General features: G+C 46.9%; 1 protein-coding gene across 2 annotated transcripts in view; it reads right to left on the reverse strand.

Annotated features, from left to right (window-relative positions):
• Positions 1-1,305: 1,305 nt before the first annotated feature.
• The window catches only part of WDR74 (WD repeat domain 74), a 38,319-nt gene continuing 13,551 nt past the window's right edge, over positions 1,306-26,073 (reverse strand). The window contains exons 1-11 of one of the 2 annotated variants that reach the window (XM_077287546.1): positions 21,405-21,549; positions 21,172-21,278; positions 19,816-19,937; positions 17,727-17,790; positions 17,217-17,360; positions 14,377-14,478; positions 14,137-14,237; positions 3,489-3,544; positions 3,265-3,407; positions 2,558-2,614; positions 1,306-2,071 (exon numbers count right to left, since the gene is read on the reverse strand). In XM_077287546.1, the coding sequence (XP_077143661.1) occupies positions 1,889-2,071; positions 2,558-2,614; positions 3,265-3,407; positions 3,489-3,544; positions 14,137-14,237; positions 14,377-14,478; positions 17,217-17,360; positions 17,727-17,790; positions 19,816-19,937; positions 21,172-21,278; positions 21,405-21,462 (1,137 nt within the window). In that variant the 5' untranslated portion in view covers positions 21,463-21,549 and the 3' untranslated portion in view covers positions 1,306-1,888. Of the gene's footprint in view, positions 2,072-2,557; positions 2,615-3,264; positions 3,408-3,488; positions 3,545-14,136; positions 14,238-14,376; positions 14,479-17,216; positions 17,361-17,726; positions 17,791-19,815; positions 19,938-21,171; positions 21,279-21,404; positions 21,550-26,073 lie in introns of those variants that run through there. The other variant, XM_077287547.1, reaches the window with a different exon arrangement.

Raw genomic sequence — 26,073 nt, forward strand, 5'->3', positions numbered from 1 at the left:
TTTTTTAACTTTTGCCATGCTTCAATAGCCTCCATAAGAGGCTAGAAGCTGGCACAATGCGATCGCCTCTGCTACATAGCAGCGATCTTATGTTCGCTGCTATGTAGCAGAAAATCAGGTGTGCTGTGAGCGCCGACCACAGGGTGGCGCTCACAGCTACCGTGCATCAGTAACCATAGAGGTCTCAAGGACCTCTATGGTTACAATAGAGAAGCATCACCGACCTCCGATCATGTGACGGGGGGTCGGCGACGCCATCATTTCCGGACGCCCGGCTGGAAACGGTAGTTAAATGCCGCTGTCTGCATTTGACAGCAGCATTTAACTAGTTAATAGGCGCGGGCAGATCGCGATTCTGCCCGCGCCTATTATGGGCACATGTCAGCTGTTCAAAACAGCTGACATGTCCCGGCTTTGATGCGGGCTCACCGCCAGAGCCCGCATCAAAACGGGGCTTCTGACCTCAGACGGGATAGTACGTCTGAGGTCAGAAAGGGGTTAATGCAATATTGCGTCAATAAAAAAAAATAAAACATAATGGGGGGTGTTTGATTTTTTTTTTTTTTTTTCATTACACCGTCTACCAATTGGATTCTTTTTATATCTTGATAGATCAGGCGATTTCTGAACGCTCTGATACCAAGTATGTGTATTTTTTATTGTTTTATTTAGAACTTTATTTTTAAAAATATATATATTTTTTTACTTTACACTTGCTTCTATAGTTTCCATGGGAGAATAGAAGCTGCGATCTTTTGATTGCCTGTGCAACAGAGCAGGACTGCAGCTCATCGCCGGAGCTAGTAGCAAACAGGGGCACCCCTTAGACGTAACTATACATCTAAGGTGCGAAAGGGGTTAATGTATGGATATTAGCGATGAGTGAGCATGCTCAGTTGTTAATACAGTGACTTTAGCGTGCTTGAATATGCTCAAGTCGCCATGGCTGCATGTTTCGCGGCTGTTCAACAGCCTCAACACCTCCAGGTACAGCCTTTGTTGCATCTGTCGAACAGCCACGTGGACGTGAACATATTAGTCAAGCACTCAGCAGATGCTCCGTTTGCACATGAGCATGCTCAGATAACACCTGCAAGCTTACTCATCACTAATAGATGTACATAAACTAGGCTCAGTCTAACTACCATGTACTAGTTATGCAAGAATCTGCACTAACAGCTTTGGACTGGGGTTTTTGCACATGGGACTGCACGTATAGCTCCAGTGTTTTGGGGTCTTGTCGTAGAGACCGGCAGTACAACCTTCCACAGTCATCATTTGATTAACCAGAGTTACACAAGCCGATAACTGGTTATTATGATTTTATGTACAATGTCAAAGTAGCAGATCATATGATAACAATTTGGGCTAGGTTGTTATTCTAGTCTTACAGATCTTATACCTCTGTTGTAATGCAAATGCTTTTAAAAGGGTTATTCCCAAGTTATTACATTATCTCATAGTACTAGTGTAGGGTATAACTTAATAATTACAGAGAGTCCCCAACATTCCTGAGAACGGGCTGTGGAACAACAGGAATGGCGTTCCCTACAAAGCCCCACACTTTACCTTCACTGCATCAATTACCTGTGTGACTGCAAGAAAAAGCCAAGTGCTGTACTCTGCTTTCTCCAGCAGGACCGTAAACAATAAATGGAGGGGTGTACACGCGCACTTCTGCTCCATCCAAAATCTCCCGAAGTCTGAGTGGTGGGACCCCCAGCAATCAGCAAGTTATGCCTTATCTTATGGATACAGGATAACTTATTTTCTTAAATAACCCTGTAAATATAAATGAGACAATATTGTGTGCAGAACAAGGAGCAAAATCCTGTTGCATTGGGCACCGCTTATCAGCGAAGTAAAAAATAACAGTCTGAAATAAAAACTAAACGGATTTCTTCTTTTTCTTCTTTTTGGCGTTTTCTGTTGATTCAGCCACCACACTTGGCTCCTGTGCTTCTTTTCTTCTTTTGGAACTGGTTTTGTCTACAATCGTGTCCATGTTGTTCCAGACCTCATCCTCTTCTTCTTTTACATCTTCTGCTTCGGCCGGGATCAATTCTTCATCCTGAAGATTTGTAAATGAAATTAATGTTACCAGGATATATGTCTAACACTTGTGTTTCAGCTGTAAATAAAAGAGCCTAGATTTGCTTATATACTAATAAGTAACATCTCTACTATCATTGTGGAATTCACCCAGGTAGTTTTTTTGGGAAAAGACAAAAATGGATTTGTTGAATTTCTGATGTAACTAGAAGCAGAGTGATCCCAGTGATGATTATTATGGGGTCTGTACGGATTCTGTTAAGTGTCCTGTTTTAGGAAGAAGAGTTCTGCACGATGCACGTTGTTCCATTCTAAAAACCAGAAGCATAACAGACCCCATAATGAGTGCAGTCCCTCTGCTTCCTTTATGCAATAGATCCATTTCGGGCATTAATTTGGTTACTCTGTTCTTAAAAATTAAATGCCCGAACACAAGTGTGAACTGAGCCCAATCGCTATTGATCATGGTGTCTTTCACTGAAATTGTGCAAACTGAAAAGCTTACCTCCCACTTGTCTCGTGACGTTAGCAGTAGGCAGTTCAGCCGTGACTTTAGATATACCTGAAGAAGGCAAACAGATGACTAAGTAACGCAAGGCTGCGAAGTAAACTGCTGAGCGAAGATCCAAGTGTTGTTAGAAAGGGCGACACAGCATTCGTTTTATTATAAGATATTTGCAGCTTTGCACTGGACAGAATATGTTCATTTGTTTACTAGGAATCTACGTGAAAGTCATGATCATGGACGGTGAAGCATTCCAACAATGGGGCAGATTTAATTAGTAGTAATTGGTTATTTCTAAGAGACAAAACTACTGCAATAATATAAAAAAAAAAAAAAAAGAATGATCTTTTAGGCTAGTTACAGATTACAGGTGCTTCATATTAAAAGGAACCCGAGTGCTCTAGGTCCAGTTCTCTAACACTTGGTTATAAGCAGTTATCAGATGACAGGACTAGTTTGCTCGCCAAAGAACATCCATATAAACTATGAAGACAAATGGACTGGAGTTGTCATCAAGAGACGACCACTTTAAAAGAAACCATGAGAAGTAGTTAATAATCTTATTGGTTTTATATATGTGTTCTCAAGCAAGGATGATTATACTGAGTCCTATTGGGGAGAGGGACTCATGGCTACTGACAAACTGTACAGCAATGTAGAATATGCAGCTGCGATATATTTAGAAGAAATAATACTGAGCCACAAACCTTATGCAAAAGCTTCTTGTCATTTAAGCTATGAAGTCTCATGAATCTGTCCAAACCGCAGGAAGCCACCACAGGCATAGACTTGTGACACTGGATGGATCGCACAGAGCCTGCATTTCCTTTAAGTGCACACAGCAGGCGACCTGAAAATATGAAAAAAAAAAAAATTATATATTTTACAAACACAAGATTCAATAGGTTACTATGACTAAAGTACAACTTACCTTTCCTCAGATCAATCACACCCATGTGACCATGAGAGTTTCCAACCACTACAGACCTGTACAGGAAAGGAAATGGTTGTGAGTAATGTTATTTTACTGTTCTTAATAGAAAACAGGATTTTTGGTTGCTTAGGCCAGAGGTCCCCAACCGCCGGTCCGCGGACCAGGACCGGGCCGTTGGGGTTTTTCAGCCGGTCCGCGGCGCCCCTGTTCAGCGGTCACGTGGGACCGCTCATTAGAGAAATGAATAGGCTGCTCCACCCCCCATAGGAGCGGAGCCGCATAATTCATTTCTCTAATCAGCGGTGCCGGTGACCGCTGACAGAGGAAGAGGCTGCGGCACCGAAGACCAGCTGTCCGGGGGAAGGAGCGGGACGCCGGGAGCAGGTAAGTATCGCATATTCACCTGTCCTCGTTCCACACGCCGGGCGCTGTCTCCATCTTCCCGGCGTCTCTCCGCACTGACTGCAGGCAGAGGGCGCGATGACGCATATAGTGTGCGCGCCGCCCTCTGCCTGATCAGTCAGTGCAGAGAGACGCCGGGAAGATGGCGCCGAGGAGCTGCAAGCAAGACAGGTGAGTATGTGTTTTATTATTTTTATTGCAGCAGCAGCAGCACAGCTATGGGGCAATAATGGACGGTGCAGAGCACTATATGGCACAGCTATGGGGCAATAATGGTGCAGAGCACTATATGGCACAGCTATGGGGCAATAATGGTGCAGAGCCCTATATGGCACAGCTATGGGGCAATAATGGTGCAGAGCACTATATGGCACAGCTATGGGGCAATAATGGTGCAGAGCACTATATGGCACAGCTATGGGGGAATAATGGTGCAGAGCACTATATGGCACAGCTATGGGGCAACGGTGCAGAGCACTATATGGCACAGCTATGGGGCAATAATGGTGCAGAGCACTGTATGGCACAGCTATGGGGCAATTATGAACGGTGCAGAGCACTATATGGCACAGCTATGGGGCAATTATGAACGGTGCAGAGCACTATATGGCACAGCTATGGGGCAATTATGAACGGTGCAGAGCACTATATGGCACAGCTATGGGGCAATTATGAACGGTGCAGAGCACTGTATGGCACAGCTATGGGGCAATAATAAACGGTGCAGAGCACTGTATGGCACAGCTATGGGGCAATAATGGTGCAAAGCACCAGGGAAACAAGCATGGTGCTCCCACTCATTCTGAACCTATGGTAAGTTGAATCACATTCTCATTATAAATGTCATAATTATATGATAAGTATGCACTAAGCTCCATCCCTCCATAACCCCACCCCCATATGACCAAAGCCCCGCCCCTGCCCCACCCCCACCGGGCCATGGAAAACTGGTCTTGCTTAAAGCCGGTCCCTGGTGCAAAAAAGGTTGGGGACCTCTGGCTTAGGCTACTTTCACACTAGCGTCGGGCTCGGCCCGTCGCGTTGCGTCGGTCCGAGGTTCCCGACGCTAGCGTTGTCTCCGCCGCACAACGGGGGCAGCGGATGCATTTTTCCAGCGCATCCGCTGCCCCATTGTGAGGTGCGGGGAAGTGCGGGGAGGTGGGAGCGGAGTTCCGGCCGCGCATGCGCGGTCGGAAAAAGCGGACCGTCGTGAGCAAAAAACGTTACATGTAGCCTTTTTTGGTCCCGACGGTCCGCCACAACACGGCGCACGACGGTTGCGACGTGTGTCAATCCGTCGCAATACGTCGCTTAATGTTAGTCAATGGGGAAAAAACGCATCCTGCAAGCACTTTTGCAGGATGCGTTTTTTCGGCAAAACAACGCATTGTGGCGGATTGCAGTTAACGCTAGTGTGAAAGTAGCCTTACCGTAAAATCTGTTTCTTGGAGCCTCCATTGGGGGACACAGGAACCATGGGTGTATGCTGCTGCCACTAGGAGGCTGACACTATGCAAATAAAAAAGTTAGCTCCTCCTCTGCAGTGTACACCCCACCGACTGGCATTATACTCTTCAGTTAGTGAGAAAGCAGTAGGAGATAAATAACAAGGTTGAAAACCATAACCACAAACTGGAGAACTGTAAACGTGATAACAGTCATAGAACATAAAACAGAAACTGAGAAACATTGGGAGGGTGCTGTGTCCCCCAATGGAGGCTCCAAGAAACAGATTTTACGGTAAGCAACCAAAAATCCTGTTTTCTTTATCGCCTCTCATTGGGGGGACACAGGAACCATGGGACGTCCCAAAGCAGTCCCAAGGGCGGGAAAAACGGACTTCCATCAGGTCAGAGGACTCACCACTGCCGCCTGCAAGATCCTTCTGCCTAGGCTGGCGTCCGCCGAAGCGTAGGTATGGACCTTGTAAAATTTGGCGAACATGTGGATGGAAGACCAGGTTGCCGCCTTGCAAAGCTGTAGGGCGGAAGCCCTGTGGTGCACCGCCCAGGAGGCGCCGACTGCCCGGGTAGAGTGAGCCTTGATCCCAGAAGGAGGCACTCTGTTCTTGACCCGGTAAGCCTCCAGAATAGCCGTTCTGATCCAGCGAGCAATAGTCGCCTTAGAAGCCGGCTGGCCTCTGCGAGAGCCATCAGGAATGACAAAAAGAGAATCCGTCTTCCGGAAAGTGGACGTTCTATCCAGATAGATCTTCACTGCCCTGACAAGGTCCAGCTTGTTCAACGATCGCTCCAGAGGATGAGTCGGAGCTGGACAAAAAGAAGGTAGAACGATGTCCTCGTTGAGGTGGAAGGTGGAAACCACCTTAGGAAGAAAAGAAGGCGGAGGCCTGAGGACCACCTTGTCCTGGTTGATGACCAAGAACGGAGGACGGCAAGACAGGGCCGCCAGCTCGGAAACACGGCAGATAGAAGTGATGGCCACAAGAAAAAACACCTTCCAAGATAGAACTGACAGGGGAACCTCCCTGAGAGGCTGAGGTTTCCCCCCTTTGAGAACGTCCAGTACCAGGTTTAAATCCCATGAATCCACAGGGGCCCTGTACGGAGGGACCGCGTGGGCTACTCCTTGAAGGAAGGTCTTAACCTGTGGTCGGGAAGCTAAAGTCTTCTGAAAAAGGATGGAAAGCACGGAAACCTGGCCCTTTAGGGAACTCAGAGCAAGGCCCGAATCCAGTCCTGCCTGAAGGAAAGCCAAGATGGAAGGCAGGGAAAAGGCCATAGGTGAAACGCGGTTGGACTCGCACCAAAGGAAATAAGCCTTCCAGGTACGATAGTAGATCCTGGAAGACGAAGGCTTCCGAGCCTGAATCATGGTGTGAATCACCCGGGCCGAAAGACCGGACGCTCTTAGAACTGCGGTCTCAGCCACGCCGTTAAACTGAGCGACCGAGAATTCGGGTGGCAGATCGGACCCAGAGACAGCAGATCGGGCCTGTCTGGAAGGCGCCAGGGAGCGTCCGCGAGAAGATTGACGAGCTCCGCGAACCAAGCTCTCCTGGGCCAATCCGGGGCGATTAGAATGACCGGCACCCCTTCCGCTTTGACCTTCTTCAACAGTTTGGGAAGTAATGGAAGGGGTGGGAACAGGTAGGGCAGCACGGACTGTGACCAAGGAATGGCCAGAGCGCCGACGCCCACTGCGAGAGGATCGCGAGACCTTGAGACGAACTGCGGAACCTTCCTGTTCATTCGAGACGCTGTGAGGTCCACGTCCGGAGTCCCCCATCGAAGACAAATCCGGATGTAAGGACCATTCCCCTGCCGCGAGACGCTCGCAGCTGAGGAAGTCGGCGGCCCAATTGTCCACGCCGGGGATATGCACTGCGGATATCACCGGAACCGTTGCCTCTGCCCAGAGGAGGATCTTGGATACCTCAGCCAAGGAGCTCCGAGTCCCCCCTTGATGGTTGACATATGCCACCGCCGTGGCATTGTCCGTCTGGATTCGGATTGGAAGGCACCTGAGAATCCTTTCCCAGTGACGAAGGGACTGAAAGGCCGAAACTGCCGTCTAGGAGGGTGACGAGGCTTAGCCTGGGGGAGAAGAGAACTTGTACCCCCGGTGGCGTCCTTAATGATTTGGTCCAGCTGGGAGCCAAATAGACGAGAGCCCTGGAAGGGCAGTCTGGTAAGGGACTTTTTGGAAGATAAGTCCGCCTGCCAGGCCTTGAGCCAAACGGTCCGGCGGATGGCAACAGCATTGCTGGAAGCCTGAGCTGCACAAGACGCGGCATCCAGGGAGGCGGAGACCAGGTATTCATCAGCGTGGGAAATCTGGTTGGCAAGCTCCGCTAGTTGCCCGGAAGGCGCCCCGTCCAGGATACCTCGACGGAGATCTTTGGCCCATTTAGAAATGGATTTAGAAACCCAAGTAGAAGCAAAAGCTGGGCATAGAGCCGCTGCAGCCGCTTCAAAGGCTGACTTCGCGAAGGATTCTACAACTCTATCGTTAGAGTCCTTCAGAGATGCTCCGCCGGACAGTGGAAGCACCGTGTTGGTGGACAGCCTGGAAACAGGGGGATCCACCGAGGGAGAGACCGTCCAATTGGCGGTAAGTTCTGGAGAAAAAGGATATAACACACCCAGGCGTTTTCCCCTCTGAAAACGTCTGGTCGGGTTCTCTCTCTCTGGACAAGATTTCCTCGAATTCAGGATGAGGAGCAAAAAACTTGGAAGGTGGTTTGGCCCGTCTAAACGAAACCGCCTGATCTGCAGGTTCCGTAGAGGGATCCTTGATGCCACAGGTTTGGTTTATTGCCCCAATGAGATTCTGGACCATATCCCTCATGGTGGCGATTTGGTTAGAATCCAGCTCCGAAATATCCTCCGAGGGCGCATCAGAGAATGCCTCGCCTGACTCAGGGGAGGAGGATCGGGGGGGACACCGACCGCAGGGGAGGGCCGTGTGGCGAGATGGAGCGAGAAGAGGACTCAGACCGGCGTTCCTGTCTGGACCTTTTGTGGCTTATCAAGGAGGGCTCGGGCGGCGGTTCCTGCGACCCGCTGGCAACTGCAGGGGTCTGCAGGGGTAACCGATCCAGTACGGACACCAGGGTTTGAGACACCCGTGTTAAATTGGCCACCGATTGAGACAGAGAAGAGGCCCAGCCTGGGATGGGGGTATCACTCTCGGGCGGATCGGCCGGGGGATCCTGGGCGGTGGGAACAATCGGGTTGCTGCAGGACTGACATAGTGGAGAGGACTGACCTGAGGGAAGTTTGCTGTTACAGGACGAACATGCAAAGTACTTGACTAGGACAGAAGATGAAGAAGTAGGGGGACGAGAGCGGCACCCTTTAGAGTTAGACATTTTGAGAGGTCCCTGAAGAAAATGCCAGCGGGTTAGGGGACAGTGGGGCAGAGGGGGGTGTCAGTCTGCAGTGCAGCTACTCACGGACCCGGTTCTGGAAGATGTCCCGCTTGTGGGTGGAGAACTCCTGCCCTGAAGTGCTGTATTCTGCGCAGATCGTGCTGTGCAGAAGAGATGCGGTGGCGATGGTGCGGGGCGCGCCGCGTGAGCTCCTGCTGCTGAGAAGCGGTGAGCACACACAGACGTTGTCCCTGGAGGAAGGGGGCGGAGCCAGACACAGAGGCGCCGGTGGGCAGTGCACAGAATGTCGGGCGGGAGAAAAGCCCGCCCGATGAAACAGGAAGTGGGCGGAGCGCGGCACCGGAAGTAGGCCCCGGGAAAAGCCGGGGCCTAAATTAGAAGCCGGCCGCCAAAATGTGTGCGGGCGCAAAAGGAAAAGGTGCGGGTGCCCCGGCTGACAGGCACGGCAGCCGCCGTACATGAAGAGGAGTGCCGGTGCCGGAAGTAGGCCCCGGGAAGAGCCGGGGCCTATATTAGAAGCTGGCGGCCGCAGGAGTCACCTAAAAGGATACGGCCGCCGGGGAAAAAAAATCAGCGCGGCTGCCTGTAGGGGAGCCGCGCCGCAGAGAGAAGAGGATGCGGCCGCAGTGCGATTGCCGTCGTGGGGAAGCAGCGCGGCCTGTCATCAGGGCCGCCGCGCAAAAGCTGGGCGCGGTTTTTGTCCCTAGTTGTCGCCCAGTAGCAGAAAAGGTGTGGCCGCAGGGATGGTAGTGCGGCCGCAGAAATAGCAGTACGGCTGTCTGTAAGGCGCCGGAAAGGGTCGCAGGAAAGGTAGGGAATCCATCAGAGGCCCCCTAAGAAGAACTGATAGGGAGCACAAAATACTCACCTAACATCCCACGCCGTCGTACTAACCTTAAAAACATGGAAGATATTAGACGTCCGTGGAGCTGGTGACGGACGTCCTCGTCTCCTCCGACCGACAGGCTCTGGTAGGCGAGTGGGTGGGGGACGGGGCCAGGACCGGACTTCTGAGAACGCTTGTGTGCTAGGTTCTTGGTCCTGGAGAGGGATCTATGAGGATACGGGGTGGCAGTACACGCCGTACTCATAGTCCGCTTTGTGGGACTACAGGTGTGACTGTTCACCCTGTATCCCTTCCGAAAAACCTGAAAAGAAACGACGCACATTGAGGTAGATAGGGTCTAAAGAAAGACCCGTGTCCACCTCCTACCGACACTAAGCTAAACTGAAGAGTATAATGCCAGTCGGTGGGGTGTACACTGCAGAGGAGGAGCTAACTTTTTTATTTGCATAGTGTCAGCCTCCTAGTGGCAGCAGCATACACCCATGGTTCCTGTGTCCCCCAATGAGAGGCGATAAAGAAATAATTTTACTGTACTGCAGTGTTATTTTACAAGACCATGAATACAGCATTGCACTGAGTTCAAATTGAAGCCTGGTCCAACCGCAGGTCTACTGACCCCAACACACAGCTTCATATACGCCAATGAAGCCATTCACTCTGACCAGGAGTCCAGCGCTTGGTCTGGGTATTGTGGGCTTTGAAATACAGATGCTTGAATCTAGCCCAAATTAAGACAGTCGTTCTTTAAAGTCCATACAGGTCCTTCTCAAAAAATTAGCATATAGTGTTAAATTTCATTATTTACCATAATGTAATGATTACAATTAAACTTTCATATATTATAGATTCATTATCCACCAACTGAAATTTGTCAGGTCTTTTATTGTTTTAATACTGATGATTTTGGCATACAACTCCTGAAAACCCAAAAAACCTGTCTCAATAAATTAGCATATTTCACCCGTCCAATCAAATAAAAGTGTTTTTTAATAACAAACAAAAAAAACCATCAAATAATAATGTTCAGTTATGCACTCAATACTTGGTCGGGAATCCTTTGGCAGAAATGACTGCTTCAATGCGGCGTGGCATGGAGGCAATCAGCCTGTGACACTGCTGAGATGTTATGGAGGCCCAGGATGCTTCAATAGCGGCCTTAAGCTCATCCAGAGTGTTGGGTCTTGCGTCTCTCAACTTTCTCTTCACAATATCCCACAGATTCTCTATGGGGTTCAGGTCAGGAGAGTTGGCAGGCCAATTGAGCACAGTAATACCATGGTCAGTAAACCATTTACCAGTGGTTTTGGCACTGTGAGCAGGTGCCAGGTCGTGCTGAAAAATGAAATCTTCATCTCCATAAAGCATTTCAGCCGATGGAAGCATGAAGTGCTCCAAAATCTCCTGATAGCTAGCTGCATTGACCCTGCCCTTGATGAAACACAGTGGACCAACACCAGCAGCTGACATGGCACCCCACACCATCACTGACTGTGGGTACTTGACACTGGACTTCAGGCATTTTGGCATTTCCTTCTCCCCAGTCTTCCTCCAGACTCTGGCACCTTGATTTCCGAATGACATGCAAAATTTGCTTTCTTCAGAAAAAAGTACTTGGGACCACTTAGCAACAGTCCAGTGCTGCTTCTCTGTAGCCCAGGTCCGGCGCTTCTGCCGCTGTTTATGGTTCAAAAGTGGCTTTACCTGGGGAATGCGGCACCTGTAGCCCATTTCCTGCACACGCCTGTGCACGGTGGCTCTGGATGTTTCCACACCAGACTCAGTCCACAATCTTCCTCAGGGTCCGGTCACCTCTTCTCGTTGTACAGCGTTTTCTGCCACATTGTTTCCTTCCAACAGACTTACCATTGAGGTGCCTTGATACAGCACTCTGGGAACAGCCTATTTGTTGAGAAATTTCTTTCTGGGTCTTACCCTCTTGCTTGAGGGTGTCAATGATGGCCTTCTTGACATCTGTCAGGTCGCTAGTCTTACCCATGATGGGGGTTTTGAGTAATGAACCAGGCAGGGAGTTTTTAAAAGCCTCAGGTATCTTTTGCATGTGTTTAGAGTTAATTAGTTGATTCAGAAGATTAGGGTAATAGGTCGTTTAGAGAACCTTTTCTTGATATGCTAATTTATTGAGACAGGTTTTTTGGGTTATCAGGAGTTGTATGCCAAAATCATCAGTATTAAAACAATAAAAGACCTGACAAATTTCAGTTGGTGGATAATGAATCTATAATATATGAAAGTTTAATTGTAATCATTACATTATGGTAAATAATGAAATTTAACACTATATGCTAATTTTTTGAAAAGGACCTGTATATACACTGCTACGCACAACAACTGACCGTGGGTCTCCCGATCTTTTTATTTACAGCCTAATAGGCATATATGAGGCTGCAAGATTGACCACAGATGTCTTTACTAGTGATGAGCGAATATACTCGTTACTCGAGATTTCCCGAGCATGCTCAGGGGTCCTCCGAGTATTTTTTAGTGCTCGGAGATTTAGTTTTCTTTGCCGCAGCTGAATGATTTACAGCTATTAGCCAGCATAAGTACATGTGGGGGTTCCCTAGCAACCAGGCAACCCCCACATGTACTTATGCTGACTAACAGATGTAAATCATTCAGCTGTGGCATTAAAAAGGAAATCCCTGAGCAATAAAAAAAAAAAAAAAAAAAAATACTCGGAGGACACCTGAGCGTGCTCGGGAAATCTTGAGTAACGAGTATATTCGCTCATCACTGGTCTTTACCCAATCTGTGCATTGTGGTCCATTTGTAGAGTGAAATACAGCCATCTGAACCCGGCCTTAACCTAAAATTACACGTAAGGTTTTTTCCCTTACGTTACAGCTACGCAGCAACTTTAGGTCACCCCACAAGTTACAGTGAAATATTTTACCATTTTATCATAATAGGACTAATATTTCAAAGACTTGTTGCACGGTCATAAAAAAGCAATTTTACAGCAATTCTGAACAGACAGCTCATTTTAGTGTAGCCCTGGGCTTATTAACCCCTTCATGACCGTGGGATTTTTCGTTTTTCCGTTTTCGTTTTTCACTCCCCTCCTTCCCAGAGCCATAACTTTTTTATTTTTCCGTCAATTTGGCCATGTGAGGGCTTATTTTTTGCGGGACGAGTTGTACTTTTGAATGACACCATTGGTTTTACCATGGCATGTACTAGAAAACGGGAAAAAAATTCCAAGTGCAGTGAAATTGCAAAAAAAGTGCAATCCAACACTTGTTTTTTGTTTGTTTTTTTTGCTAGGTTCACTAAATGCTAAAACTGACCTGCTATTATAATTCTCCAGGTCAGTACGAGTTCATAGACACATAACATGACTAGGTTATTTTTCACCTAAGTGGTGAAAAAAAATTCCAAACTTTGCAAAAAAAAAAAATAAAATTGCGCCATTTTCCGATACTCGTAGCGTCTCCATTTTTCATGATCTGGGGTCGGTTGAGGGCTTATTTTTTGCGTGCCGAGACGGCGTTTTTAATGATACCAATTCGGTGCAGATGCGTTTTTTTGATCGCCCGTTATTGCATTTTAATGTAAATCGCGGCGAACAAAAAAAACGTAATTCTGGCGTTTCGATTTTTTTTCTCGTTACGCCGTTTTGCGATCAGGTTAATGCTTTTTTTTTATTGATAGATCGGGCGATTCTGAACGCGGCGATACCAAATATGTGTAGGTTTGATTATTTTTTTATTGATTTATTTTGATTGGGGCGAAAGGGGGGTGATTTAAACTTTTATATTTTTTTTATTTTTTTCACATTTTTTTTTACTTTTTTTTTTTTTTTAACTTTTACCATGCTTCTATAGCCTCCATGGGAGGCTAAAAGCAGGCACAGCCCGATCGGCTCTGCTACATAACAGCGATCATCAGATCGCTGTTATGTAGCTAAAATGCAGGTGTGCTGTGAGCGCCGACCACAGTGTGGCGCTCACAGCCACCGGCGATCAGTAACCATAGAGGTCTCAAGGACCTCTATGGTTACAATATACAAGCATCGCCGACCCCCGATCATGTGACGGGGGTCGGCGATGCGCTCATTTCCGGCCGCCCGGCTGGATGCGGTAGTTAAATGCCGCTGTCTGCGTTTGACAGCGGCATTTAACTAGTTAACAGCGGCGGGTGATCACAATTTCACCCGCCGCTATTGCGCGCACATGTCAGCTGTAAAAAACAGCTGACATGTCGCGACTTTGATGTGCGCTCATCGCCGGAGCGCACATCAAAGCAGGGGACCCGACATCGGACGGTATAGTACGTCCGATGTCGGGAAGGGGTTGGAAAGCATTGCAAATGGTGAAATCACAAAAAAAAAAAAGTAGCAGATCTGCTCAGTTTATGATGCAGTTTTTCCTCTGTTCTGTGTGGATGAGATTTAACAAAATGCCACCTGTCGAAATATGCCCTCCGCATTCAAATGTCACAACGGTGAACAGAAACCGGTTCTGTTACTGCACCGTCACGGTTTAGCTAAATGTGCACACATTGTCTGGTCACAATATTACCTGCCATCTGGAGTGATGCTCAAAGCAGTCAATGGATCTTCCCCAAAAAGAACCTCCAGAACTGGCCGTCTCTGTGTGGAGCTGGGATCATATATTCTAACCTGCCAAGAGGGAATTCAGTCAGTTGAAGCGTGGAGTCATAAAACAAACGATTAGATTTTTAATTAAATGCTAAAAAGCAAGTTTCATATAATTTTGTACTATCCATAACAATAGTGACAACAAAAACTTCACACTCACCTGATGATGACTCGTGCACGTCACTATTTTATCTGACTCTGGAATAAAATCCAGGTCACGTATCCAAACAGGCACCCGGAGATCTAACCAGTCATTCCTGACCTGGAGGAAGATGAACATGATGCAATATGGAATTTAATATATGAAAATAAAAAAACATGACAAATTAAAAAGCCTGTACATGTCGAGTGCAGAACGGTGCAGTAACTCAGTGCTAGACTTAGTGACTGCAGCAGAGGGATAATATAACCATTACATTTTGTCAAGCCCCGGAATAGAACAATTTGTTGGGAGAATTATGTCTCAATCATTTATTTATCCGAGAATAACCTTCTATAATGTTAAGAGGAAAAAAAAAAAAGTAGATTCCAACACTACATAATATACTTTGCGGGGGAACATGCATGTACGCCAATTTTCTGGTGGGGAAATCAAGTAAACCTACAAATGTTTGAACTTTTTTTTGTGCACAACTTCACCTTTTCACAAGAAAAAAAAATAAAAATGTATAAGTAAGGCTTAGCAGGGTGGAACATGGCCAAATGCTGCCTGGCAAGTCTACTATACAGGTCCTTCTAAAAAAATTAGCATATAGTGTTAAATTTCATTATTTACCATAATGTAATGATTACAATTAAACTTTCATATATTATAGATTCATTATCCACCAACTGAAATTTGTCAGGTCTTTTATTGTTTTAATACTGATGATTTTGGCATACAACTCCTGAAAACCCAAAAAACCTGTCTCAATAAATTAGCATATTTCACCCGTCCAATCAAATAAAAGTGTTTTTTAATAACAAACAAAAAAAACATCAAATAATAATGTTCAGTTATGCACTCAATACTTGGTCGGGAATCCTTTGGCAGAAATGACTGCTTCAATGCGGCGTGGCATGGAGGCAATCAGCCTGTGACACTGCTGAGATGTTATGGAGGCCCAGGATGCTTCAATAGCGGCCTTAAGCTCATCCAGAGTGTTGGGTCTTGCGTTTCTCAACTTTCTCTTCACAATATCCCACAGATTCTCTATGGGGTTCAGGTCAGGAGAGTTGGCAGGCCAATTGAGCACAGTAATACCATGGTCAGTAAACCATTTACCAGTGGTTTTGGCACTGTGAGCAGGTGCCAGGTCGTGCTGAAAAATGAAATCTTCATCTCCATAAAGCATTTCAGCCGATGGAAGCATGAAGTGCTCCAAAATCTCCTGATAGCTAGCTGCATTGACCCTGCCCTTGATGAAACACAGTGGACCAACACCAGCAGCTGACATGGCACCCCACACCATCACTGACTGTGGGTACTTGACACTGGACTTCAGGCATTTTGGCATTTCCTTCTCCCCAGTCTTCCTCCAGACTCTGGCACCTTGATTTCCGAATGACATGCAAAATTTGCTTTCATCAGAAAAAAGTACTTGGGACCACTTAGCAACAGTCCAGTGCTGCTTCTCTGTAGCCCAGGTCAGGCGCTTCTGCCGCTGTTTATGGTTCAAAAGTGGCTTTACCTGGGGAATGCGGCACCTGTAGCCCATTTCCTGCACACGCCTGTGCACGGTGGCTCTGGATGTTTCCACACCAGACTCAGTCCACTGCTTCCTCAGGGTCCGGTCACCTCTTCTCATTGTACAGCGTTTTCTGCCACATTGTTTCCTTCCAACAGACTTACCATTGAGGTGCCTTGATACAGCACTCTGGGAACAGCCTATTTGTTGAGAAATTTCTTTCTGGGTCTTACCCTCTTGCTTGAGGGTGTCAATGATGGCCTTCTTGACATCTGTCAGGTCGCTAGTCTTACCCATGATGGGGGTTTTGAGTAATGAACCAGGCAGGGAGTTTTTAAAAGCCTCAGGTATCTTTTGCATGTGTTTAGAGTTAATTAGTTGATTCAGAAGATTAGGGTAATAGGTCGTTTAGAGAACCTTTTCTTGATATGCTAATTTATTGAGACAGGTTTTTTGGGTTTTCAGGAGTTGTATGCCAAAATCATCAGTATTAAAACAATAAAAGACCTGACAAATTTCAGTTGGTGGATAATGAATCTATAATATATGAAAGTTTAATTGTAATCATTACATTATGGTAAATAATGAAATTTAACACTATATGCTAATTTTTTGAGAAGGACCTGTAATTTACACCAGAATGACGTGGTGCGAATCGATTAGCAGGACCCTCTGCATTAGTTATCTGTGACATTTGGATGGGAGCCCTGACAACGGACCTCCAATTATCCGAAGCTCTGTTGATTAGCCAGCCTGACACAATGTCACATGGGCGTTGTATGCTGCAATAATGCCACAGCGCCAGGCCGCATCCAACTACCACAAATGACTGATTAAGCAGATGAAGCCGGTCCTGATAACTGATTCACACCAACTCTATCTAGAAGCTGTTGTAAATGAAAGCAGAAATCCAGACCAGGCCACATAGATTTGCTTATAGCTGGCACAGATTTAATTTACTGCCAAATTTTTAGGAAGTGTTTTTCTGTTAATTTAACTCTAACGCTAACAATTAGCTTTTTGTTCAAGTCTGTGGAACATAAAGTCCATTTGATACATTTTTCCCCACTGTATGAGAACATCAGCTACTGTACAAACCAATAGAAAAAGCAAGAAGATTGGATACCGGCTGCAGACTGAACCAAGTGGCTGCAAGGACAAGCCTGCTTCCATAACATTGTGGCAAAGCAGCGTCAGCCATTGCCAAATTCCATTACTTTACATCTCGGACTCTCAACTAAAGAGGTATTCTTACTTTTGAATGGAATAGTCCTTTAATCCCTTCATACTAGTAAAACTTTACAAATATCCCAAAACGTCCCTTGCAACTTACATTTTTGGCTCTGAAGATCGGCTCTTCCGGTCTCTGCAGATCCCAGATTTTTAGATCATTCTCTTTGCCTCCAGTTCCTACTTTGTGACGCTGAGTATCACACAGACGCATTTTCTCTACCGCAGCACCAACTTGCACTTCCAGCTGGAAAACATATTTAAGTGCACAAATATTACACAAATTTTTCCATGTGAGCCTGCAACAGGGCAATATCTGCTTTTGGATATATATTTGGTACATTAATACAGTCAATCATCTGCACGATAACCAATTTTGGCAGCCTCCCTAGACTAGGAGCCCTAACACTAAGTGGGTATTCTGCCTCTGCCCAATTCTGCATACAAAGGCAGGTTGGGCCAGCGACGTGATCCCTCATTTACTGATGTCAGTTTATTTGCAGGCAACACCGTTACACTGTACCAAAATATACGAAAATGCAATAATGACAAACCATATTATACAAGGAAAAGCACCTGGAAAAAGCATATACTTTATTCAGTCTCAACTCACATTTTCATTTGATCCTTCTTTCCACACCTTTAGCAGTCCTGACTCCACACACGTTACAAGAGCACTGAAAAAGAAAAAAAAGACTCCTAATGATCAGCAATGCAAAGAATCCAGAGTGCCAAGCCATGGCTTTAACCCCTTCATGACCTTGGGATTTTCCGTTTTTCCGTGTTCGTTTTTAGCTTCCCTCCTTCCCAGAGCCATAACTCTTTTATTTTTCCGTCAATTTGGCCATATGAGGGCTTTTTTTTGCAAAACAAGTTGTACTTTTGAACAACATCATTGGTTTTAGCATGTCGTGTACTAGAAAACGGGAAAAAAAAAATTCCAAGTGCTGTGAAATTGCAAAAAAAGTGCAATTCCACACTTGTTTTTTGTTTGGCTTTTTTTGCTAGGTTCACTAAATGCTAAAACCGTAACCCCTTTCTCATGTACAGCACCATGGAATTAATGGTGCTATATAAATAAATAATAATAATAATAATAATAATAAAACTGACCTGGTATTATGATTCTCCAGGTCATTACGAGTTCATAGACACCTAACATGTCTAGATTCTCTTATCTAGGTGGTGAAAAAAAAATCCAAACTTTGCAAAAAATAAAAAATAAAAAAATAAAAATAAAAATTGCGCCATTTTCCGATACCCATAGTCTCCATTTTTCGTGATCTGGGGTCGGGTGAGGAATTATTTTTTGCGTGCCGAGCTGGTGTTTTTAATGATAGCATTTTGGTGCAGATACGTTCTTTTGATCCCCCATTATTGCATTTTAATGCAATATCGCAGCGACCAAAAAAATGTAATTCTGGTATTTCGAATTTTTTTCTCGCTACGCCATTTAGCGATCAGGCTAATCCTTTTTAATTGATAGATCGGGCAATTCTAAACGCGTCGATACCAAATATGTGTATGTTTGATTTTTTTATTGATTTATTTTGAATGGGGCGAAAGGGGGGGTGATTTAAACCTTTATATTTTTTTTCTTTTTTTTTTTTTTTTTTTACTTTTGCCATGCTTCTAGCCTCCATGGGAGGCTAGAAGTTGGCACAACGCGATCGGCTCTGCTACATAGCAGCGCTCATCAGATCGCTGCTATGCAGCAGAAATGCAGGCTTGCTATGAGCTCCGACCACAGGGGGGCGCTCACCGCTAGCGGGGATCAGTAACCATAGAGGTCTCAAGGACCTCTATGGTTACCCTTCTGATGCATCGCTGACCCCCGATCATGTGATGGGGGTCGGCGATGCGCTGATTTCCGGCCGAATGGCGGGAAGCACCGGTTAAATGCCGCTGTCAGCGTTTGACAGCGACATTTAATTAGTTAATAGCGGTGGGTGAATCGCGATTTCACCCGCCGCTATTGTGGCACATGTCAGCTGTTGAAAACAGCCGACATGTCCTGGCTTTGATGCGGGCTCACTGCCGGAGCCCTGCATCAAAGCGGGGGATCTGACCTCGGACGTACTATCCCGTCTGAGGTCAGAAAGGGGGTTAATAGTGGGCCGTACCTTTCTTATAACAGAATAATTATTTAACTACTATGATAGTTTTTAGAGCAATGCACCAGAAGATTTCCATTACTTTCTAACAAGCATTGCCACATCTTATGCCTTGGAGTAACATCTGGCTATGCTCTCAAAGTGAATAAGCTGCAAATTTAGGACTTATTCACATGTCATTTTGCCTTTACAAACATGAAGGCGGCAGTATTTCACAGTACCAGCAAAGTGGATGAGATTTCAGAAATCCCATACTGTTTTTTTTTTTTTTTTTTCTTTAAACATACTGTTTATGTAATGTCAATGGCATGAGTGACAACAATTGATCTGTGGGGGTGCTGGGTTTCGCACCCCCACTGTTATGATACTGATCGATGACGAGCAGGGCGGCAGAATGATATAAAAAGTGCAGAGGAAATGTGTTTCTTTTACTCACTTATATAGCGCCATTAATTCCACAGTGCTTTACAGACATCGGTACTGTCCTCATTGGAGTTCACAATCTAGATCTCTATTATGTAAATCTTCCTGCACTACAACAACCCTATTTCCACACCTAGTAAGTGTCAATATATAGTAGCTACTCACTTGTCAAGCACACCAAGACCCCTAAATAATCCCTCGCCGCCTCTGCACTCACGAAATTCAGTAAATTTAGATTTTTCAGTGTTGAAGACTCGTACAGTCCCATCTCGGCAGCCCAGCAGCACCTGAAATAACATGGAAGTGAAACAAATGTTCATTGCAATATCATACGTATAATATATCATACGTTAAAAAAAATTATATAAAGAAGAGATTGGATCATAACCGGCCCTGGCACCCACAGACCAAAACCCCCACACACGGCACCAGCGCGTGCCCCCACAGACCAGTGCCCCCACATACTGCACCGGCGCGTGCCCCCACAGACCAGTGCCCCCACAGACTGCACCGGTGAAAGCCCCCACAGACCAGAGCCCCCACATAGGGCACCGGCGTGTGCCCCTACAGACCAGAACGCCCACATAGGGCACTGGCGTGTGCCCCTACAGACCAGAACACCCACATAGGGCACCGGCGTGTGCCCCTACAGACCAGAACCCCCACATACTGCACCGACGTGTGCCCCTACAGACCAGAACCCCCACATAGGGCACCGGCGTGTGCCCCTACAGACCAGAACCCCCACATAGAGCACCGGCGTGTGCCCCTACAGACCAGAACCCCCACATAGGGCACCGGCGTGTGCCCCTACAGACCAGAACCCCCACATACTGCACCGACATGTGCCCCCACAGACCAGAACCCCCACATAGGGCACCGGCGTGTGCCCCTACAGACCAGAACCCCCACATACTGCACCGACGTGTGCCCCCACAGACCAGAACCCCCACATAGGGCACTGGCGTGTGCCCCTACAGACCAGAACCCCCACATACTGCACCGACGTGTGCCCCCACAGACCAGAACCCCCACATAGGGCACCGGCATATGCCCCCAAGACCAGCACCCCCACATACTGCACCGGCGTGTGCCCCCAAGACCAGCACCCCCACATACTGCAGCGGCGTGTGCCCCCAAGACCAGCACCCCCACATACTGCAGCGGCGTGTGCCCCCAAGACCAGCACCCCCACATACTGCAGCGGCGTGTGCCCCCAAGACCAGCACCCCCACATACTGCAGCGGCGTGTGCCCCCAAGACCAGCACCCCCACATAGGGCACAGGCGTGTGCCCCTACAGACCAGAACCCCCACATAGGGCACCGGCCTGTGCCCCTACAGACCAGAACCCCCACATAGGGCACCGGCATATGCCCCCATAGACCAGCACCCCCACATACTGCACCGGCATATGCCCCCATAGACCAGGGCCCCCCACATACTGCACCGGCGTGTGCCCCCAAGACCAGCACCCCCACTGACGGCACTGGCTCTCATAGACCAAATGCAGCCCTCTCACCTCACACTCCTGGGGGTCTCCATAGCACATGACGCTGATCTCCTGGCTGCGGTCCAGTGAGGACACCTCCGTGTAGTTGGCCGCCTGCTTCTTCACCAGGTTGATGCCTGTAGATGTGAATAGTAAAGTATAACGGCACAGGACACGTACACAGCCCGGGACCACCTCCGTGGTGTCTGCCGCCCCTCACACACAGACATAAGGGGCTCACAACACAAGGTTCAGCTCCTCACCCTTCAGAATGCCAGTTTCGGTACCGACCCACACGTGGTTCTGTGCGGGCGCCGCCATGTTTACTAGTCGGGTAAGGGCAACTTGCGCCTTGCGACTTCCTGTTGGGCCGAGGGGGCTGATGGGAAATGTAGTCTGCGCTGTCTGATAGTGAGTGATACAGTCACAGCCGCTTCTGCTCGTGCACATTCACTGCGGAAATGTTGCAGATTTTTCCCTCTTTGAAATCCAGTTGCTAAAATCCTCATCACTTTTATTTAGGTGCTGGGGTTTTCTGGCCTGTAGTGCACATCCATTAATCCGCCTCCATTCTGGAGCTGGTGAGGTTTCGGAATGTAGTACAGGCAGTGTTCACACATAGAGGCAAGACACATGCGGTTTGCTCCAAATTGAGGCGCTGAGTCATCATTACATTGCGCCATAGTCATTATTTTTTATAAGCGACTATTTCAAAGTCATGTTTTCCCGTGTTCGCCTGTTTTGTTTTTACACCATTTTGGCCAGTTGATTCAGGCTTTTCCATCCGATTCATCACTTGTTGCAATATTTTTGCACTAATGAGCTCCAGTCCCTTCCCCCATGAGACATGTAATGTACATGCCGGATTTTTTTTTGCTGAGCGTTTGCAAAATGTCTGATTTAAAGTTAAGGATTTGCAAATAAAGTTCAGAGCAAAATAAAGACAATTTTTGAATTTGCGCACATTTATCGAACCGCTTTCCCTATTTTCATGAATTTACCGCAGCAAAACGGCAACTAACATAACAAGACATAAAAAAAGAAACTTGCTTTTTTTTTTTTTTGTAAAGGGCAAATGATGAATCGCGCTCAGACTATTTGAAGTGCTTCATCTGTTAGGCCTCGTTCATACTTTTGTTTTTCACACATGAGTACTACGGACGTATTATTTTGATCAGCGTGTGATCCAAGTGTCATCCGTTATTCTCATACAAGGAGAAAAATATTTTAAAAAGTTCCACCTTCTCCGATGTGACGGTCTGTGAAAATCCTGGTCATCCTTGCACTGTGCGTTTTTTTCACAGACCCATAGACTTAAATTGCTGATTTTGATCCGACCTGCAGCGTTTCTGCACCCATTGAGTCAGGCTCATCCGCAGGAAAATCGCAGGTGTAAAAAAAGATCTGCGGTTTTGCTGCGGATGTGGGTGTGAGGAACGCTGCAGATCGGGAGGAAGAGTGTGTGGGCGGAGACTATGTGTTTGTGAAGAAGATGTGCGTGTCTGTGTGCTGGTGTTTGTGTGTGTGTGTGTGCGCGGGGCTGTGTGTGTGTGCGCGGAACTGTGTCTGTGTGCGCGTGGGGCTGTGTGTGTGTAGGCAGGCATCGTCCGATGGGACTACTAGTCCCATCCGGCTGTGCCTACTACAGTGACAGCTAGCCGGATGATGGGACAGCAGTAGTCCCATCATCTGGCTACTGTGTTCAAGTGTAAAAAAAAAGCACACACATATATGCATGCAGTACATACAATTCATACTCAACAATCACCTAGTCCCCGAAGCCCTCGATCACCTGTAAAAAAAAAATAATAAACCAGCAGTATACTCCCTGATCCAATGTAATCTATTTAATAACGAGTGTCCCACGACGATCTCCCGTGGAGAGCTGTCACATCGGCAGATGCGACCGCTCACCTGGGGCACCGGTGATACAGTGACAGGAGGTAATCATCCGCACTGTATCACTCCGCCACCGGGAGTTCAGTACAGTTCATACTGTCACTTGCGGCACCGCTGCGTGGGAAAATTCTCACGCAGCGTTGCCGTAAAGTGAGAAAATGAACTCATTGTCTCCTGTCAGTGTGTCACTGGAGGCCTATAGAGGTGCCACATCTCCTGATGCGACTGCTCTATAGGGGAGATCATCCTGGGACACTCATTATTAAATGGACTGCATCGGATCAGGGAGTATATGTGTTGGTTTATTATTTTCATTTTTTCAGGAGATCGAGGGCGTCGCATGGATTGGCAGAACAATAAAGATGGCAAAACTGTGTAGTGTTTTATTTCATTAAAATACTTTATTCTGGCTGGGTCGTTGTTTATTTAACCCTTTCACAACTATAGGATTAGTAATGGATAGGTGTCTTACTGTACTGTCACACAGTGCAATTTTGATCGCTACGACGGTACGATTCGTGACGTTCTAGCGATATCGTTACGATATCGCAGTGTCTGACACGCAGCAGCGATCAGGGATCCTGCTGAGAATCGTACGTCGTAGCAGATCGTTTGGAACTTTCTTTCGTCGCTTGATCACCCGCTGACATCGCTGGATTGTTGTGTGTGACAGCGATCCAGCGATGTGTTCGCTTGTAACCAGGGTAAACATCGGGTAACTAAGCGCAGGGCCGCGCTTAGTAACCCGATGTTTACCGTGGTTACCAGCGTAAACGTAAAAAAAACAAACAGTACATACTCACATTCCGGTGTCTGTCCTCCGGCGTCTCAGCTTCTCTGCACTGTGAGCGCCGGCCAGCCAGAAAGCGAGCACAGCGGTGACGTCTGACGTCACCGCTCTGCTTTCCGGCCGCTGTGCTTACACAGTGCAGAGAAGCTGAGACGCCGGGGGACAGACACCGGAATGTAAGTATGCACTGTTTGTTTTTTTTACGTTTACGCTGGTAACCAGGGTAAACATCGGGTTACTAAGCGCGGCCCTGCGCTTAGTTACCCGATGTTTACCCTGGTTACCCGGGGACTTCGGCATCGCTCCAGCGCCGTGATTGCAACGTGTGACCGCAGTCTACGACGCTGGAGCGATAATCATACGATCGCTGCGACGTCACGGATCGTGCCGTCGTAGCGATCAAAATTGCTCTGTGTGACAGTACCCTTATTGACGTGTCTCCATTACTAAGCCGGCTTGATGTCACCTTACAATTCAAAGGTGACATTAACCCCCTATTACTCCATATGCCACTACAGGGCAGTGGGAAGAGAGAGGCTAAGTGCCGGAAATGGCGCATCTTAGAGATGCGCCTTTTATGGGGCGGCTGTGAGTTGGTGTTTATAGCCGGAGGGGCAATAACCATGGACCCTTCCTAGGCTATGAATATCAGCCCGCAGCTGTCTGCATAGCCTCTTCTGGCTATTAATTATAGGGGGACCCCATGTCATTTTTTTTTTGGGGGGGGTCCCCCTATTTTAATAGCCAGTAAGGGCATATAGCTGCAGGCTGAGATTCATAGCCTGGGAAGATCCATGGGTATTAACCCCTTCCCAGGCTATAAACATCGGCCCACAGTCGCTGGCTTTCCCTCTCTGGCGTAGAAAATTGCGTGGGAGGCAACGCCATTTTTTTTTCAAATCTTTTTTTAAATTAAACAGATATTGTGTTTAAGGCCGGGGTCACACTTGCGAGAAACTCGCATGAGTCTCTCGCATCAATATACGCCACTGCCACCGGCACTCGGGATCGGATTGTTCGGCTGCATGTATTTCTATGTAGATAAACGCTCCGGTCCAAGTGCCGGCGGCAGTGCCGGGTACTGAGGTGCAAGACTAGTGCGAGTCTCTTGCAGATTTTGTGTGTGTCTTTATTTAACTCTTTATGTACCATTTTATGTTTATTACAAAACATCGGGCTTGGTATTATCTATCTATAGATATATCTATCTATCATCTATCGATAGATCTATCTATCATCTATCGATAGATCTATCTTTCTGTGAGTGTGTAAACATTATTCTTCAATGGAGTATGTAAATGAAGAGGTTGGACAAGTAATGACATCACAATTCTTTTTTTTGTTAACTAATAGATCTTTATTTAACTTACAAAAACGCACACAAACCCGCATGAAGTAAATGCATGAAAATCTGCGCCAAAAATGCATCAAATCTGAGCAGATTTTTACCTGCGTTTCCTGCCAAGAGATGCAGAATCTGTACAGAAAATTCCACTGGCAAATCTGCAACGTGTGCACATACCCTCATAGTAACGAAACCACCTGTGGACCCCCTTGCATGTTTACTATACTTAATGATTTAATTTGCAAATTGCCTCTTCAGAGAAAAAGAGGACTTGAACTCTATAGCGCCACCTATTGGAAGTAGCGATCCTACAATTCACAATCAACCCTTTAACGAGCCTTGCAATATGACTTAGGATAAATAGCCAAATCAGCATTTCAATTCGCAGACACAGTGTTTCGGGCTGTTGGCCCTCGTCAGTGCAAAGCATGAGAACTAGGTGAGAGGCTAATGATTTAGGTATAGATTATATTATTATGGGCATGGATTTTTTCAAAAGAACAAGAGGAGGCACATCCGTGCAATCAGCTCCGGAGATCAGCGCCAGTTATAAAAGCAAAAGTTTGCCCAGTCCGGATGTCAACAGGACCACGGTGTATAACATTTCTTGGGGCATCATACTCCATTGTTCTCTATAGGTCTAATTGGTCAGGTAACTAGAAAAGTGCGTTATCAGATATTTTCGCAGGCATGTGGTCAGACGACACCAAAATAGAACTTGGTATCAACTCCACTCGCCGTGTTTTGGAGGAAGAGAAGGATGAGTACAACCCCAAGACTGTGCCTACCGTGAAGCATGGAGAGGAAAACCTCATACTTTGGGGGTGCTTTTCTGCGACGGAGACAGGACGACTGCACCGTATTGGAGGTAGGATGTATCGCAAGATTTTAGCCAACA

Source organism: Ranitomeya variabilis, chromosome 2 (genome assembly GCF_051348905.1).
Source record: "Ranitomeya variabilis isolate aRanVar5 chromosome 2, aRanVar5.hap1, whole genome shotgun sequence".
In the NCBI taxonomy this organism is placed as follows: domain Eukaryota; kingdom Metazoa; phylum Chordata; class Amphibia; order Anura; family Dendrobatidae; genus Ranitomeya; species Ranitomeya variabilis.